Source organism: Schistocerca americana, chromosome 2 (assembly GCF_021461395.2).
Source record: "Schistocerca americana isolate TAMUIC-IGC-003095 chromosome 2, iqSchAmer2.1, whole genome shotgun sequence".
In the NCBI taxonomy this organism is placed as follows: domain Eukaryota; kingdom Metazoa; phylum Arthropoda; class Insecta; order Orthoptera; family Acrididae; genus Schistocerca; species Schistocerca americana.
Window position 1 is genome coordinate 552,429,689 of NC_060120.1, and position 17,607 is coordinate 552,447,295.

At 37.3% G+C, this 17,607-nt stretch overlaps 1 protein-coding gene across 2 annotated transcripts in view; it reads right to left on the reverse strand.

Moving 5' to 3' along the window:
* The window catches only part of LOC124596521 (4'-phosphopantetheine phosphatase), a 167,045-nt gene that overhangs the window by 20,712 nt on the left and 128,726 nt on the right, over window positions 1–17,607 (reverse strand). For both annotated transcript variants that reach the window (XM_047135688.1, XM_047135687.1), the window contains exon 14: window positions 13,939–14,108. In XM_047135688.1, the coding sequence (XP_046991644.1) occupies window positions 13,939–14,108 (170 nt within the window). The remainder of the gene's footprint in view (window positions 1–13,938; window positions 14,109–17,607) is intronic.

The following is a 17,607-nucleotide window of genomic DNA, read 5'->3' on the forward strand; positions in this document are numbered from 1 at the left end:
TATTTAGAGCATTCCTGTGCCGATGGATTATGCAAACCTAAGTAAATCTTCATATCTCCTCCCGGAGCAAACCAAAGAGCCCACAGTTGTGCTGCCAAGTGTATTTTCATTCGGCACAACAGTTTCACAATATCCAACTCGAAAATGTAAAACTGATGAGAAGCGTATTCCAGTTTGAGACAAAAGAAGTCACTTCTGCTGTAAAGAGGATGGATAACCATCCAGTCACTTTACTGTCCTCTATTCATGACCCAAGAGAAACAACAGCGGTGAAGAGGAAAAATAAGGATAGTAATAGTACAGAGATTTACTGTCCTGAAGTTGAGGCAAGATACAACAAAATAATTGGTGGAGTCTATAAATTTGACCAACTATGAGAAAGATATATTCTTGGTATATACTCTGTAATAGGATGGCAAAGAATATTTTATTTCCATTACATTGTCATGTTAAAAAGTTTTATAGTATGGCTCACATGTAGAATCCATCCAGTAAGGCAACTGATTGCTGACTTCTTATCCCAGAAAGGATGAGACCAGAAACCTATTTTTCAGGAATAAAAAGGATAAAGGACCTGAAGAGGTTCGTCTTGTGGCTGTGGGAAAACATTAACCTATTTTAGGAGATACCTACAAGAGGTCCTGTCATTGTAGTGCCAAAGCAGCAGAAAAGTGCACTTGTCATTTGTATATTCAAATACCACTTTGCAGAGATCCATGTTTTTGAAACTTTCATGGCAAATAATTGTAACAATAACTATAATAAAATGAGTAAATTTTTCAAGTAAATGTGAAATATGTTCAAAATGTTGTTTTTAATCATTTAACTCCAAAGAACAGTGGATAGAGTACTTCCCTCTTTACTTTAAGGACTGCCTTTAAATTTTGTATGTTTAACATATGTGTCTTTATTAACTATTACCTACTTTCCATTTAGTAGTGGGTGTTAGAGCTGCACCTTTTTTAGATTGAAGTCAGCTGATAGGTATTCCTGCTTAAGGGAAGTCTCTCTAACAAGGGAATCACTTTTGACAAAGCTTAGGTATCCGAGTAATGAGGGAATTAGTATATTTCATCAAAATATACAAGGTATTAGAGATAAAGTTAGTGAACTGCTTATAGATGTTGACTCTGAAATTATTGGTATATCTGAACACTTCTTAAATAAGGAGATAATTCAGAGGCTTCCTTTACCAGGATACAGGTTGGCTGGCAGCTTTTCGAGGAGCTCTTTGCGGCGTGGGGGAGTAGCCATGTATGTGAAAAACGGCATTCCATTTGAGTCAATTGATGTTTCAAAGTGCTGCACTGAAAACGTGTTTGAATGTTGTGCAGGTGTGGTTAAATTTAACAGAGCTAAACTTCTAACTGTTGTTATTTATAGATCCCCAGACTCCGATTTCACAACATTTTTGCTAAAGCTAGAGGAGGTTCTTGGTTCACTTTATAGGAAATACAAAAAGTTGGTTGTATGTGGTGACTTCAATATTAATTGTATAAGTGAAGCGGATGCTGTAGACCTCTTTAATTCATATAATCTTATGCAAACCATATTCTTTCCAACGAGAGTGCAAGGGAACAGTAGAACAACCATAGACAACATTTCTGTTCATTCCTCATTACTAGAAGGGCATTCTGTTAGCAATAAGGTGAATGGCCTTTCAGATCATGATGCACAAATTTTAACTTTAAAAGATTTTTGTTCTGCAACACGTGTTAAATATAGTCATCAGCTGTTCAGGAAAGCTGATCCAGTTGCTGTAGAGACCTTTGTAAACCTTATAAAGGAACAAGAGTGGCAAGATGTTTATAGCGCTGATACAGCAGACGATAACTATAATGCTTTTCTCAAGACTTTTCTCATGCTCTTTGAAAGTTGCTTTCCGTTAGAACATTTAAAACAGGGTACTAGCACAAACAGGCAGCCTGGGTGGCTGACTAGAGGGATAAGAATATCTTGTAGAACAAAGTGGCAATTATATCAAAACGTTAGAAACAGTCAAAATCTAAATGCAGCAGCCCATTACAAACAGTATTGTAAGGTGCTTAAAAATGTTATTAGGGAGGCAAAAAGTATGTGGTATGCAGATAGAATAGCTAAGTCTCAGGATAAAATTAAAACCATATGGTCAGTCGTAAAGGAAGTTGCTGGTCTGCAGAGACAGGTCGAGGATATAGAATCAGTGCATAGTGGGAATGTCCGTGTTACTGATAAGTCACATATATATGTACAGTATTTAATAATCACTTTCTGAATATAGCAGGTGAACTAAATAGAAACCTAGCCCCAACAGGGAATCATATAGCGCTCTTAGAAAAAAGTTTTCCGAGACTGTTACCTGAAATGCTCCTCCATGATACTGACAAGAGGGAGATTGAGTTAATAATTAAATCACTAAAGACCAAGAACTCTCATGGATATGACGGGGTATCTAGCAGAATACTGAAGTACTGTTCTATGTATGTCAGCCCAGTTCTCAGCCATATCTGTAACTTTTCCTTTAGGAGTGGTTGGTTTCCTGACCGATTAAAGTACTCGGTAGTGAAGCCATTTTATAAAAAGAGAGACATTGATAATGTTGACAATTTTAGACGTATTTCTATGCCATCGGTGTTTGCTAAAGTTATCGAGAAGGTTGTATATACAAGGTTACTGGAGCATTTAAATTCACATAATTTGCTGTCAAATGTTCAGTTTGGTTTTAGAAATGGTTTAACAACTGAAAATGCTATATTCTCTTTTCTCTGTGAGGTTTTGGGCGGATTAAATAGAAGGTTCCAAACGTTAGGTGTTTTCTTTGATTTAACGAAGGCTTTTGACTGTGTTGACCACAAAATATTACTGCAGAAGTTGGACCATTATGGAGTAAGGGGAGTAGCTTACAATTGGTTCGCCTCTTACTTTAAGAACAGAAAGCAGAGGGTAATTCTCCGCAATATTGAGAGTGGTAGTGATGTTCAGTCCCAATGGGGCACTTCTAAGTGGGGCGTTCCCCAAGGGTTGGTGCTGGGGCCACTGCTGTTTCTTATTTATATAAATGATATGCCTTCTAGTATTACAGGTGATTCAAAAATATTTCTGTTTGCTGATGACACCAGCTTGATGGTGAAGGATCTTGTGTGTAATATTGAAACAGTAACAAATAATGTAGTTCATGAAATAAGTTCGTGGCTTGTGGAAAATAATTTGATGCTAAATCACAGTAAGACTCAGTTTTTACAGTTTCTAGCTCACAATTCAACAAGAACCGATATTTTGATCAGACAGAATAGGCATATTATAAGCGAGACGGAACAGTTCAAGTTCTTAGGCGTTCGGATAGATAGTAAGCTGTTGTGGAAAGCCCATGTCCAGGATCTTGTTCAGAAGCTAAATGCTGCTTTATTTATCATTAGAACAGTATCTGAAATAAGTGACACTTCAACACGAAAAGTAGTCTACTTCGCATATTTTCATACGCTTATGTCGTATGGTATTATTTTTTGGGGTAAATCTTCTGATTCAAAAAGGGTATTTTTCGCTCAAAAACGGGCTGTTCGAGCTATATGTGGTGTAAGTTCAAGAACCTCTTGTCGACCCCTATTCAAAAATCTGGGAATTCTGACATTGCCCTCACAGTATATATTTGCTTTAATGTCGTTTGTTGTTAGCAATATTAGCCTATTCCCAAGAGTTAGCAGCTTTCACTCAGTTAATACTAGTCAGAAATCAAATCTGCATCTAGAATGCACTTCCTTGACTCTTGTGCAGAAAGGAGTGCAGTATTCTGCTGCATCCATTTTCAATAAGCTACCACAAGAACTCAAAAATCTTAGCAGTAGCCCAAACTCTTTTAAGTCTAAACTGAAGAGTTTCCTCATGGCTCACTCCTTCTATTCTGTCGAGGAGCTCCTGGAAGAGCTAAAAAATTAAGCAAATTCCAGTGTTACATTGTTGATTTTCTTCATTTAAACTTACGACTTGTCACCTGAATATGTTTTTTTATATTTCATTTTATCTGTTTCTAATATCGTGTTATAATTTCATGTATTGACTCATTCCATGACCACGGAGACTTCTCCTTAATTTGGTCCCACGGAACAATAAATAAATAAATAAATAAAAGTAAAATAACAACTCAATAATTCTGTCCGAAAAAGGGTTAGGAGTAATATGACAACAATTTTCATACTCTTTTTTTGCAGGAGGCATCATATGTGTGACAATTCTAAGGTATTTGAAATATTATTTTAAAGTGGCGCAGGCATTACTCGTTTACCACTGCCAACTTTTCTTTTGTTTGGACTAATTCTGAAGTTTTAGCCCTACTCATCATTTTGATCATAACACAATTATGAGACACACTACACACAGTATAGTTATTTTTAAGTTGGCCACGTAGGACAAAGCACTAACAGTACAGGTTGTTCCATCTTATCCTGACTTCTACAGATTCCAAACTAGGGAGACCAGAGATCGAAAAAGTTTTCTGGGGAATGTTTGCAAACAGTACATGAAAGTCAACAGTTTGCAAGCATCATTATATCACAGTTATGTGTAATTTTTTTCTTAAAGAGAGAATCCAGTTGAGGTTGCAATAAAGATGCATTTATTAGTTCTTCATCTGCGAATTTGGTTAATGAAAAACTAATAAATCCATCTTTAATGCAACCACAAGTGAATTCTCTCAAAAACGTTACAACGGTTGCTGTATCAGTGCCAGAACGTTTAAGAATGGAGTGGAATGACTTAAGTTTCTCTTTGTTTTAACTCCATTGCTGTTTTACTAAATGTAAATGGTGGGAAACTTACAATCACGATAAAGCAAAAGTGGGTGGGAATTAAAATGCTGAATACAGATAATTTGAAGGGAGTGATAAAAAATGCTGTCAACAGTGGGAATGTGAAAGCATGGTTATACTGTATGTGCAGTAGCCAGATAAAAATCTAAGATGAATTTTAAGAAGAACTTTCAGCGGGGGTGGAAGAAAGGAAGTTATGAACTAAGCCACAGAAATACAACTACTGTCATCTGTGCTTGATACTTCATTAACCAAAGGCATTCTTAGTCCATTTACTGATATACAATGTTTTTCAGGTACAGCTGATCACTCTCTCCCAATGTCTGTATTAGGTTGGCGCATAAGTTCATAGCGTTTTTGATTTGCATGTTGGTATTAAAGTTACTATGGGTTTATTTATTGACTATCACATATTATTTGTATTTCAATGTTGCTATCTGAGTTTTACATATTGTCATTTAGAGATAATGAGTGGAGCTGTGGACCCTAGAAAATGGAGTGCCAAGTCGAGCATATTCTTCTGTTTGAGTTCAATAGAGGGCTGACAGCAGTGAAGGCATCCAGAAACATTTGTCATGTATGTGGGTAATCCCACTGGACAGAACACATCAAGAAAATGCTTTCCTCATTTTAAGGAGGATTGTTTTGACATTAGTGACCTTCTGCGAACGGGAAGACCTTCAGGATTTTAGGAAGATTGTTTAAACACATTAATCCACAATGCTCCATGTCAGTGTACTTGAGAACTGGCAAATGTGATCAACTGTAATCATTCAACCTTTGTGCGACACCTGTATGCAATAGGGAAGGTTAAAAAATCAGGTGTATGGGTACCACAAGCTCTAAGCCAAGAACACAAAATTCAGCAGGTGGCCATATGTTCATCCTTGCTTGCTTGTCATCAACTGGGCATTCCTATCCTGTATCGTTACTGGTTCTGAGTAATGGTGTTAATGTGAGAAAAAGAAAGGAATGGTTGGGCCCAAACAAACACCAGCTCCCCGTACACAGACCTGTCTGCATCCACAAAATATGATGTTATGCATCTGATGGAACAGTGACAGAGTGGTGTATTACTAATTGCTTCCCTGAGATGTAATCATCACTGCTGACATTTATTGTCAACAAATGAGACATCTATAGTCCCAGAATCGAAGAGTTAAACCGGCATTGGCACACTGTTGTAAATAATGAAGGCTAATAAATTATTGATGGCTAAAGTCTCTGTTGTATTTATTGAACTTACAGGAGTTCCAGTTTCAAAATGCTGTAGAAAGAGAATCACTACTCTGAATGTTGTCAAATTTTTAATAACATATTACTGACAATAGGGAGAAACACCATGGAACACTACATAAATAAATAAAAATAATAACGAAAATTTTACCAATAAATGGTACACATCTGTTCATCAGTTTGCATCCAGGACATCCAACATGAAGAACCGAGCGCTGCTGGCAAAGCTCTTTTACAAGAATGGTGACTGTGCACTCATAGTCCTGTAGAACTTCTGGACACTCAAGGGTATGAAAAATGGTGTTGATCCAATGTCTGCTAAAGATCTGGACAAAAGGATTGTAGTGCTGTGTGACAGAGAGAGGAAAGCAGTTGGTCCAACAACTGTCAATGTGGCCTTAGCATTGCAGGAGGGGTTGAGTGGTGGTGTGCAGACATGCAGGGCATGGGAAATTTGCCCACACATTGGATATGCTGGTAAGTATGGTGCATAAAATCTCACAAAACATCCTGCTTTGCTATTCATAGAAAATCACTCATGTTCAGGAGCTGCTTCTAACTGCCTGCCAGCAACACACATTTTAGCTCTGGAATTACTTGCTCACCTGGTAGTGTACAATAAATGGCCATGGAACATTCTGTGGCCAGACAAAGCCCACTTCTGTCTCCAAGGACATGTCGATACACAGAATTGCAGAATAATATGGGCAACTGTGTCAGATAGCTTTGCTATATAGGTGGTGTGGTTTATTTGTCACCTCAACCTATCACAACGTTACAAGTGGAAACATAAAAAAAAAAAAAATTTAAAGGGAAATATGAGGACTGTTCAAAAAATTCCACAACATTCTCAGTTTCACACCTATGGCGTGTTAGAGAGAAATGCAGTTGGAATTCCTGTACATGCCTGTGTTTAATGTGTAGCTGCCGAAAGTTTCAGTGTTGCATGTCTGTTAGTTATTGTTCAGTGCCGTACTGAGTAGAACGTTGTGGCACACAGTTTGAGAATTTTGAGATGGCAGAGTTGGAGGAGCAACGTGCCTACATTAAACTCAAACCTTTACGTAGAAACACCAAGCAATGCACAAAGCCTAAGGTGATGAGTGCTTAAGCCGTATTCAATGCTGTGAATGGTTCACATGGTTTAAAAATTGCCAGACGGAAATTAAAGATTACCCTTGTTCAGAACACCCTTTGATGTCTACCAATGATGCTCATGTTATGAACGTCAATGAAATTGTGCATGCCCATTGAAGACAGACTGACTGACTGACTGAGAGATTACAGAAGAATGTAACATTTTGGATTGTTCAAATGAGAATGAGATGTTCCTTAAGAGAATAGTAACTGGTGATGAGATGTGGGTCTGCAGTTATGATGTTGAGACTGAAGTTCAATCTCCACAATGGATCGGGAAAGGTTCTTCAAGACCAAAGGAAGCTCGTCAGGTCTGGTCAAATGTCAAAGGCATGTTGATAATTTTCTTTGACTTTGAAGGATTAGTTCATTATGAATTCATGCCGCAGGGACACACTGTTAATTGACGGTACTATTGGGACATGTAAGGACTCCTGTGAGAAAATGTGAGAAGGAAATGGCCTGAAATGCGGCCAGACAGATCATGGCTCTTGCTTTGTTACAACACACCAGCATATTCATCCCTGCTGGTGTGTGACTATTGGACAAAAAACGAAATCACTGTACTGCCTTATCTTCTGTAGTCTCCAGTCCTGGCAGACTATTCCTCCCCCCCCCCCCCCCCCCCCAAAGTTGAAAACCACATTGAAAGGACGAAGATTTGCAATGAGAGATGAGATACAAGAAAATTTGCAGACAGCGATTCACGTGATCCAGCAAGAGGCATACCAAAACTGCTTCCCGAACTGGAAATGGCATTTGGGGCAGTGTATCAATTGTGGAGGAGAGTATTTTGAAGGAGACGATGCACACATAAGTAAAAGAAAAGCGTAGAAAAATTTTGTGGACAAAGTTCGAGAATTTTTTGAACAGACCTTGTATGTAAAGTAGTAATTGAACAGCTGTCTAATTAATCAGTGAAAATATGTAGTAGAAATCAAGCTTTTCTTTTGGCAGTGATGCAGAGAGAATGCTGAAGATACAGCTGATTCCAGAGACCACAAATGGACATCTTGGTCTGGCTGCTACATGAAGCTGCAACAGTCATCACCTACATTGATTTTGTCATTTTATCTCTACAAAATCTATATATGTTTGTCTTGAAATATGGTTCATGTTGCAATTAACATGAACAGATGAGCAGTACCCTTTTCTTTCAAGAACAAAAGCAGATTGTCTTGTAGGGAAGACACTGGTTAAGTGTTACTTATTTTGTATGGTAAGTCTATTTGTACATAGTGAATACAGTTAGCATGTTCTGAGCTATAACACTAGCTTGGAATTTTGGTGCATCCCATGAAATTTGGTTCCGGTTATCTTTTTGTAGTGAAGTTCGTTCAGACAATATTATGAAAAAATATAGTTGCTATTCACCATACAGAGGAGATACCGAGTCGCAGATAGGCACAACAAAAAGACAGTCACAAAATGAGCTGTCAGCCAACACAGCCTTTGTCGAAAGCATGTGCACATGCACGCACACACAAATGCACAAGTGTGTGTGTGTATTTTCAACAATGGCCATGTTGGCTGAAAGCTGATTTTGTGACAGTCCTTTTGTTGTGCCTATCTGTGACTCAGCATCTCTGCTACATGGTGAGTAGCAACTATCCTTTTCATAATATTGTTACATTCCATCCTCGATTTTTCACTGTTTGAAGTTAGTTCAGAAGTGCTTTTCCAACCACTAGGGAGATTCATCAATTAAATGATGGTGGTAGTGGTGGTGGTGGTGGTGGTGGTGATGATGATTGAATTTGAAGGAACGAGTTAGCTTATGTAGTACATCTTGAAGTTTATTTGATAGAATATAGGTATATGAGTTTGATTTTGTAAAATGGTGGATTTGATAGTTTCCTCAACAGAAAGCACGTGGAACTGTTAGCCCACTCTACGTATGTGTGTGTGAGCTATATTTTGTCTGATGATTGATGGAGATTTGTTATACTTGAGATAGGTGAAGTCTTGAGGTGGAGTGACTGTTGTTGTTATTGTTGTTGTTGCTGCTGATGTGGCAGTCCCTAGCGAATAGTATTCAGGAAATACTATTATTTTGTACTGCATAGAGTGCCTGGCATTAAAAAGTTGAGATTTACCCTAGTGAATGGAATGATTTAGACCTGAAATACTGCAAAACTTATTAATTACAGTTGGATACAACATACGTTCACCCGTTCTGCATTCTATCAACCCTTGTCTTTATGTGATTCTAGTTACAAAATTGGAAAACAATCTGTTTATTCTTTGATTTCAGTCTGGATCTATCTTTTTTGTTAAATAAATACTTTATTGATTATTCATCTGATAACAATACACCTCTTACAATGAATGGGATTGAGTACCAGCAAAGAAACTAACCCCCTCATCAAAATTGTATCATGCAACATAAAGAAAACAAAAACCCCATGTGTGAACACCACTTTTAACTAACAATTATACAATAAAAATCAAAGCTGTGCATCTTCAGACAGTGACAGTTTGTGAACTTCCTAATAAATCTAATTTTATTATGGTCACTTGTCACTGTGAATACCCAGAATTACTACATAGCACAGCCATATAAACCAGATAATTATATAGCTCAAGCTTCAGAAATTTATGATCAGAATAACAGCTTCTCAACTCAAATGGCTTTTGGATAGCACAGAGCTCACAGAAGTGACCTGCTCCAGCACCGATTAGAAGTCTTAGCTTCTGTTACTTCTAATATGACAAAGCACTCTTAAGGTTGGCTGCCAAAGACATTTGTTACAAGTTTCTTCATTTTAAATAGCCACCCTTGGGGTGTATCGACAAGTTCATTGCATGTATATGATTGTGGCTTTTCACAAAAGTATCCCATAAATGTGTTAAAATTTATCTGTTACTGCAGTCTAGACAAAAGTCATGTATGGTTAAGGCTCATATGCAGGTCTCTATGGCATAAAAAGCTCCAGTGCAGGACTACTGTATGACATTTTAAATGAATTTAGGAAAGATAAATCTTATGATGAAAGAAAAATCCAATAACTCTACTCTGGGTGTAGGTGCAGGAGGAATATATTGCATAGTGTGCCTTGATCTTTCAAAGAAAGTGCAAATGTCAGGTGTATATTTTTTAATGTAGTCTGCGAAGACTTGACTGTGAACATGCTTGGCAGATGGTGAATAAATGGAAAAGTATGCTTGCAATGCAAATGGGACACACGCTGATACACCTATTCATTCTAATTGTGCGCTAACGGTACCTGTATAAGACTGATAAGAGTCGCCAACAAACACAGCGTGTCCACCTTTTGTCCTTAAATCACTAAAGTTGTTCAAGCTGTAGAGTTTGTAGATTCTCAGCAAAAGCAAGTCAGAGTTCAGGATACAAACAGGTTTTGCCTGAGGTATGATCTTTAGTTCCTTTGGGCAAGACCTGCAATGATTCAAATTCTTTTAGAGATGGGTGCCATCTTTCATAGGGGTCTCTTGTTGCACTTTCTTATTCACCACTGTGGTGAAGTGCTACATGAGAGGGTGGAGCAAAGGGAGTAGTGAGCTCTGTTACTAATACATATAAGTCTATACCTCTGTCAACTATATCAGAGTTTGTTTAAATTTTCTGATGAGACCATTTTGGGTCTACTTTCTTGACCTTTGATTTAATTTTGGAAACTGCTCTTCCCAGCTGTTCATATGGGGTAAATATTTAACTGATGTGCTTTATTTATTTTCATTCCTTTTTCAGTAACCAGTGATTGCTTAACCTATTTGATTCATTGAATCATTGTATAAATTACCATGAACTTTCTTTCCCAATACAGCCATACAAGTGCATTTTCACTTGCAGTTGTTAGCTGCAGCATTTATAATTTCTGCTTGTAGCAAGGAATATCATACAGGGGGTTTCAGGAGTGCAAACACAAAATATAATACCTCTGTCTTGAATATCTTCTTGACTTCAGCATACAATACACTCACTGTCACTGTAATTTGCTAAATTTTTCACTTTAGTAAACTAGTTATTCTTTATTTCATACTGTATCTGCACAATTAATGAATGATCGAACAATGAACATGGTGTGCTTATCCATGGGCTGCTTCATTACATCTTCCTCATGTTTCATAGCCAATGTAGTATGGTTAGATCTCTGACATTCAAGACATGTCTTACTTCCTGTCAAAAAAGCCTCTCGAGGTATTCAGATATAAATGGCAAAATAAAACGTAGGAAAAAGATAACAATTTTTTCCAGCAAGCCTTCTACATGTATTTTTGTGACACATACTAGTTCTGAAATTAGGCTGTGTCTATACTCATTCTATTGTGGACCATCACAATACATTCAGTGAAGTTAAGAGCTGACTGCAGCTCAACTTGAACAGGGTACCCTGAATACTTCATTAAGTTAGTTACTTGTTGAGCTGTTGCTGCTTTGATATGATTGGCACCATTTCTTAGTCACTTAACATATTTGAGATCATTCAGAATCAAGAGACTTTCTAATGAAATCTCTTCATGTTTTATACCTACCAACTCAGTCTGTATTATGGGAAGTGTTCAATTTAGCAAGCTTTAATGAGAGGACCAGGTACCAAACTCTTTGTAGTTATTCCTTGATAGAACATGCATTCCTTTGAGTATATTGTCTATTTGTAAACTGTTAAACAATTTTGTTGGGATAAGAAGGTAAAATTCTATGTAGTTACTCCAAGAGTGGGCCTTGCCTGGGCAGATCTATTAAAAGTGAGGTGTGGTTCATGCCTAAAAGTTGCTAACTAATGATTTTTTACCACAACAGCTGTCCCTCCCATTTTGTACATCACTCACTCGCAAGTTAAAGGTTTTTCCCTTACCTTCAAAAATTCATACCATTCTTACAATCTGGCTGGTTATCCAAGAGCCCCATTTGTCTCCATTGTTGCTTTGTATCATTTTTGCTGACGCATAGCCAAAATATATAGTGGTGTTAACAAATACCCCTGCCCAGGGACCTACATTCCTCAAACAGATACCCGGTTGAGATTGGTTGGTTTTCGTGAGGTGTGAAAGTTACAGTATAGGTGAAGTTTTATAACATGTCTGGTACTTCACTTTTGGTGATTAAGAGACAAATAGCTGAACAAAGAAATGGTCATACTTCTTTTGAAGATGATTCACCTGAAGGATGTCTCAGAAGATGAAAACAGAGAAAATGCCTATTGTGGCACCATTTCTCAGAAATGTTTAAAGTTTTAAAAATAAGGAAATGATTTAGTGAGTTGATTTGTTACTGTGGATGAAGAGTGGGTCCAAAACAATAAGGGTAATAGATGGAAGATGGTGGCCCTGCACGAACTGGCAAATACCATACACATCTTCTGGACCAAATGTGTGATAAAAATACTAGAAAGTAACCAATACTGCAATAAGAAAAAGGGGTGAAGGGCCATCTTTCATCAGGACAAAGAAAGATGCTTTGACAATGAAAAACGTGGAGGATATGTAGTATGAATTTTTGGAAGATACATCCTAATCAACAGATTTAGCACCCTCTGAATTTACCTTTTTCGGAATATAATGAAATTCATGGGTGACAAACCAGTGTCCAATAAAGTGGCTTTGACAGCCACAAGTGAGTATTTTGTACCCCTTCAAGAATTGCACACAAGAGGTGAAATCTCATTAAAAGTATGTTGGAAAAGCACACTGGCATAAAAAGGTCATGTATTTTTAACCAATAAATCACAGTCTTTTACTACCAGACCAAACATTTTTCCCACTGGTCTTACAGGCCACAATTTAGCATATGAGGAAATCACAACATCCACACGAAAATCTTTTGTTGAGTCACAGAAATCTTATATCAGCATCACTACACCACAAACTATATCACACGCATATCATTTAAAAATACATTTCTTGTCCTGTAGCATACATTTTAATTCAGTGACTGTTTCTGGTCACCATTGTTTATTCTAATAAGACAGTTAGAACTTAAAATCTTGTCACTATCTAGATAATTCAAAATGCAGTTCCAGCTATTTAGCACAGGGAAGGAAGAAAATCAGTTGTGAGCATGTTCAGGGAATGATTCTAGATTTCACCACAAGAGGTTTGGGAAACAATGTAAAATCTCAGAATGCTTGCAATGTAATTTAGCTCTCACTTCTCTCAAATACAAATTCAGAGTCTTAAACACACCTTTAATCTCTGTTACACCCCACTATTCTTTCACTTCTTGACATATACTTGCTTTATCTCTATTGAGTTAGTAATACATTCCTATCTCTATTACTTTATTGACATATGTGATGCAAAACCCTTTTCTTCACCTGTATCAGTTTATGTTCAAATGGAGTGCAGAAACTTTCATTTCTCTAAATTATTCCTTCTCACATCAGCTCGTATGACTTCTTCCTTGAATCTTGAGTACTGTATATTTTATGGAATCTGCATTCTCATATGAATGTTTGAAATGAAATATAATCCATCAAACCATTCTGCAGAAGAAACATATTTCGTTTCCGGGTCTTTTTAAAAAAAAGAAAGATCACATACACAATTAAACAATTTTCGAAGAAAGTTTTAGGATAGTGTACAAGTAGCTAAATATGTCACCACTGAACTGGCTGGTACACCACTTAATGCTGCTGCCACTATAGTGTTCATCAAACCTGGTCTATCTCAACTATGCGATTTATACCTAAAATTTAACAAAGTTGGCTACTGTAATTGTTCACCTGTCAAAAGATATACAAAATTTTCAAAATGCAAATTACCAAGAAATTTGTGGGGACATATGAATGACAAGAAAGAATTTTAGCATGATGTTCCTTACGTTAAATCCAGGCAAGGGCCCGCCTGAGCTGTCTCCATGACTGTCAAGCAATTCTCTATAATGCCACAGTGAATAACCTCACACACTGCAGCTGCTTGTTTAAGAACAACCTGGAGTTCTGCATACGTAACATCATTCAGCGCAGGCATAGAATTAGCACACAAAATTACCTGAAAAAGTAAACGCAAAAACTATGAGCTGCCTGGAACAATGTGATGAGTGGGTTGTATGTGGAAAGCATTCAGTCATTAATCACCTAACAGTCTCTGTTGTGGAAAAATTAAGCTGTTATCTACCTGCCAATCTACTCAGTTTAAAGATGAGAACACACACACACACACACACACACACACACACACACACACACACACACACACGACTATGTGCACATAAGGCATGCACAGTACAGATCCTGTGAAACAACTCAAGAAATACATTAGTACATTAACAGTGTTGTTCTACAAAACATCCATATGCTGTACTAATGACAATCTGCTAAATTTGTATATAATTATCTTGGCTATATCCTATAAGTGATAAATGAGTATTAAACAAACATTTTAACTAGCAGACACAATGTGTTTTTAAGAAAAATGCTACTTTTTTACTTCCACTTTTTAGATGAGGTTTTCTTCTTTTTAAATCTAATTATTGCAGAGCAAGTTCTGACAAATACACATCTGCTAACATCAAAACATATAAAAAATGAGATCACAAAAAGATTTATCAAAAGTCATGTTTAGAGTTTAGTTTAGTTATTTGTATGATCCATCAAACGTAACTGTGGCTTACTATGATGCGGAACAAGTCAGTTTTACAGCTATAGTATACTACTTCTGCCAAAATATGGAAATTTTCTGACCATTTATATGACTGTCGTAAGCTAATTTGTTTACAGAGATCTCTACGTAACTATGTTCAGTCCCCCTGCCCCCTGCTCACTCACTCACTCACTCACTCTCTCTCTCTCTCTCTCTCTCTCTCTCTCTCTCTCTCTCTCTCTACACACACACACACACACACACACACACACACACACACATATTCAGAAAATCTGCTCCAAGCAGATATAGCTTCAGTTCTACATCTACATGGATACTCTGCAAATCACATTTAAGTGCCTGGCAGAGGGTTCATTGAACCATCTTCACAATTCTTTATTATTCCAATCTCATATATCACGTGGAAAGAATGAACACCTATATCTTTCCATACGAGCTCTGATTTCCCTTATTTTATTGTGGTGATCGTTTCTCCCTGTGTAGGTCAGTGTCAACAAAATATTTTTGCATTTGGAGAAGAAAGTTGGTGATTGGAATTTCATGAGATGATTTAGTTGCAATGAAAAACGCCTTTCTTTTAATGATGTCCAGCCCAAATCCTGTATCATTTCAGTGGGACTCTATCCCATTTCACAATAATACTAAACATGCTGCCTTTCTTTAACTTTTTGATGTACTCCATCAGTCCTATCTGGTAAGGATCCCACCCCGGGCAGCAGTATTCTAAAAGAGGACGGACAAGTGTAGTGTAGGCAGTCTCCTTAGTAGATCTGTTACATTTTCTAACTGTACTGCCAATAAAACACAGTCTTTGATTAGCCTTCCCAACAACATTTTTTTGTGTGTTCCTTTCAATTTATGTTGTTCATAATTGCAATTCCTAGGTATTTAGTTGAATTTATGGCCTTTAGATGTGGCTGATTTATTGTGTAACTGAAGTTTAACGGATTCCTTTTAGCACTCATGTGGATGACCTCACACTCTTTGTATATGAAGTTAATTTCATTACATATTAAATTCTTTACATCTGATGGACTAGTCAATAATTTTTATGGCACTGACAGATAGTTTAAGTTCTGCTTGGAGCAGAATTTCTGAATGCTGAATATGTAATTTATATTTTTATTGTGTGTGTGTGTGTGTGTGTGTGTGTGTGTGTGTGTGTGTGTGTGTGTTTGTTTGTGTTACTATAACTGCATCATAGAAAGACACAGTTATGTTCGATGGATCATGCAAATAACTAAACTAAACTCTAAACATGACTTTTGATAAATATTCTAGTATTATATTAATGAATGTTATTGTTGTTTTTGGACTGTGATTGATTGTTGACAACAAGCTTAATAAGAAAATAAATGCTCTGTGAGTCTGTTGTCAGTGTATCCAATTGCTTAAAGAGTTGGCTACAGGAGACACCACCATACATTATCATTCATTATTACATCCTTTTGTGTAACAGCACTTTTTCTTCTACGGTGAGTTATTGATTGACAAGTTGAACATGTTAATTGGCCATAGTGGGGGGGGGGGGGGGGGGGGGGGAGGGGGGGTGGAAGAAGGGAGTAGAAATTAAAGACCAGGAAGAAGAAATAAAAACATTGAGGTTTGCCGATAAAATAGTAATTCTGTCAGAGGCAGCAAAGGACTTGGAGGAGTAGCTGACTGGAATGGGCAGTATCTTGAAAGGAGGATATAAGATGAACATCAAAAAAGCAAAATAAGGACAATGGAAAGTAGTTGAATTAAATCAATTGACACAGAGGGAATTAGCTTAGGAAATGGAATAATTAAAGTAGTAGATGAGTTTTGCTATTTGGGCAGAAAAATAACCAATGATGGTTGAAGCAGGGAGGATACAAAATGTTGACTGGCAATGGCAAGAAAAAAAGTTTCTGAAGGAGAGAAATTTGTTAACACCTAGTATAGATTTAAGTGTCATGAAGTCTTTTCTGAAAGTATTTGTACGGAGTGTAGCCATACATGGAAGAGAAACATTGATGATAAACAGTTTGGACAAGAAGAGAATAGAAGCTTTTGAAATGTGGTGATACAGAAGAATGCTGAAGATTAGATGGGTAGATCACATAACTAATGAGGAGGTACTGAACAGAATTGGAGACAAAAGAAATTTGTGGGACAACATAACTTGAAGAAGGGATCTATTGGTAGGACACATTCTGAGATCAGGGGAACCCAGTTTAGTACTGGAGGGAAGCAAAGGAGGGTAAAAATTGTAGAGGGAGACCAAGAGATGAATATGATAATCAGATTCTGAAGGACATAGGTTACAGTAGATACTCTGAGATGAAGAGGTTTGCACAGAATAGAACAGCATGGAGAGCTGCATCAAATCAGTCTTCGGACTGAAGACCACAACAGAAACAGTGAGAACTAACTTTGTCACATAATTAGGTGCAGTTACATTCCAATTCAAAGTAGTGTGTGTTGTTAACTCATAGTGCGTGTGCAAAAAGTCACAGAAAATACCTTCATGAGAAGTGTGAAAACTTGCTGTTAACTTTGTTAATTTTACTGACAAATGGAACGAGAGAGGTGTGACTGTGCCAACGGAGAAAACACAGCATATGCAAGCAAATGTTGGAAAGTGAAAGCCAGGTCAGTCAATTGTGTGCAAATAATGACCAGGGGGCAGGAAGCCGAGTGGTGGAGGATTCAGGTATCTGCTCCAAAGCAGAATAAATGAAATCCATATTTCCACTCACAATACTGGTAGATGTGTTATTAAACAGCAATTTCTGCAATACTGCCATGAGCTGTGCAGCATGCAGTATGACACAGCAGTTAGCATCACTGGTGGTGTGCTGCAGCTCGCCAGTTCAAATCCAACCATCCCCAATTATTTGTCATTTAGTATTTCTGGAAGGCT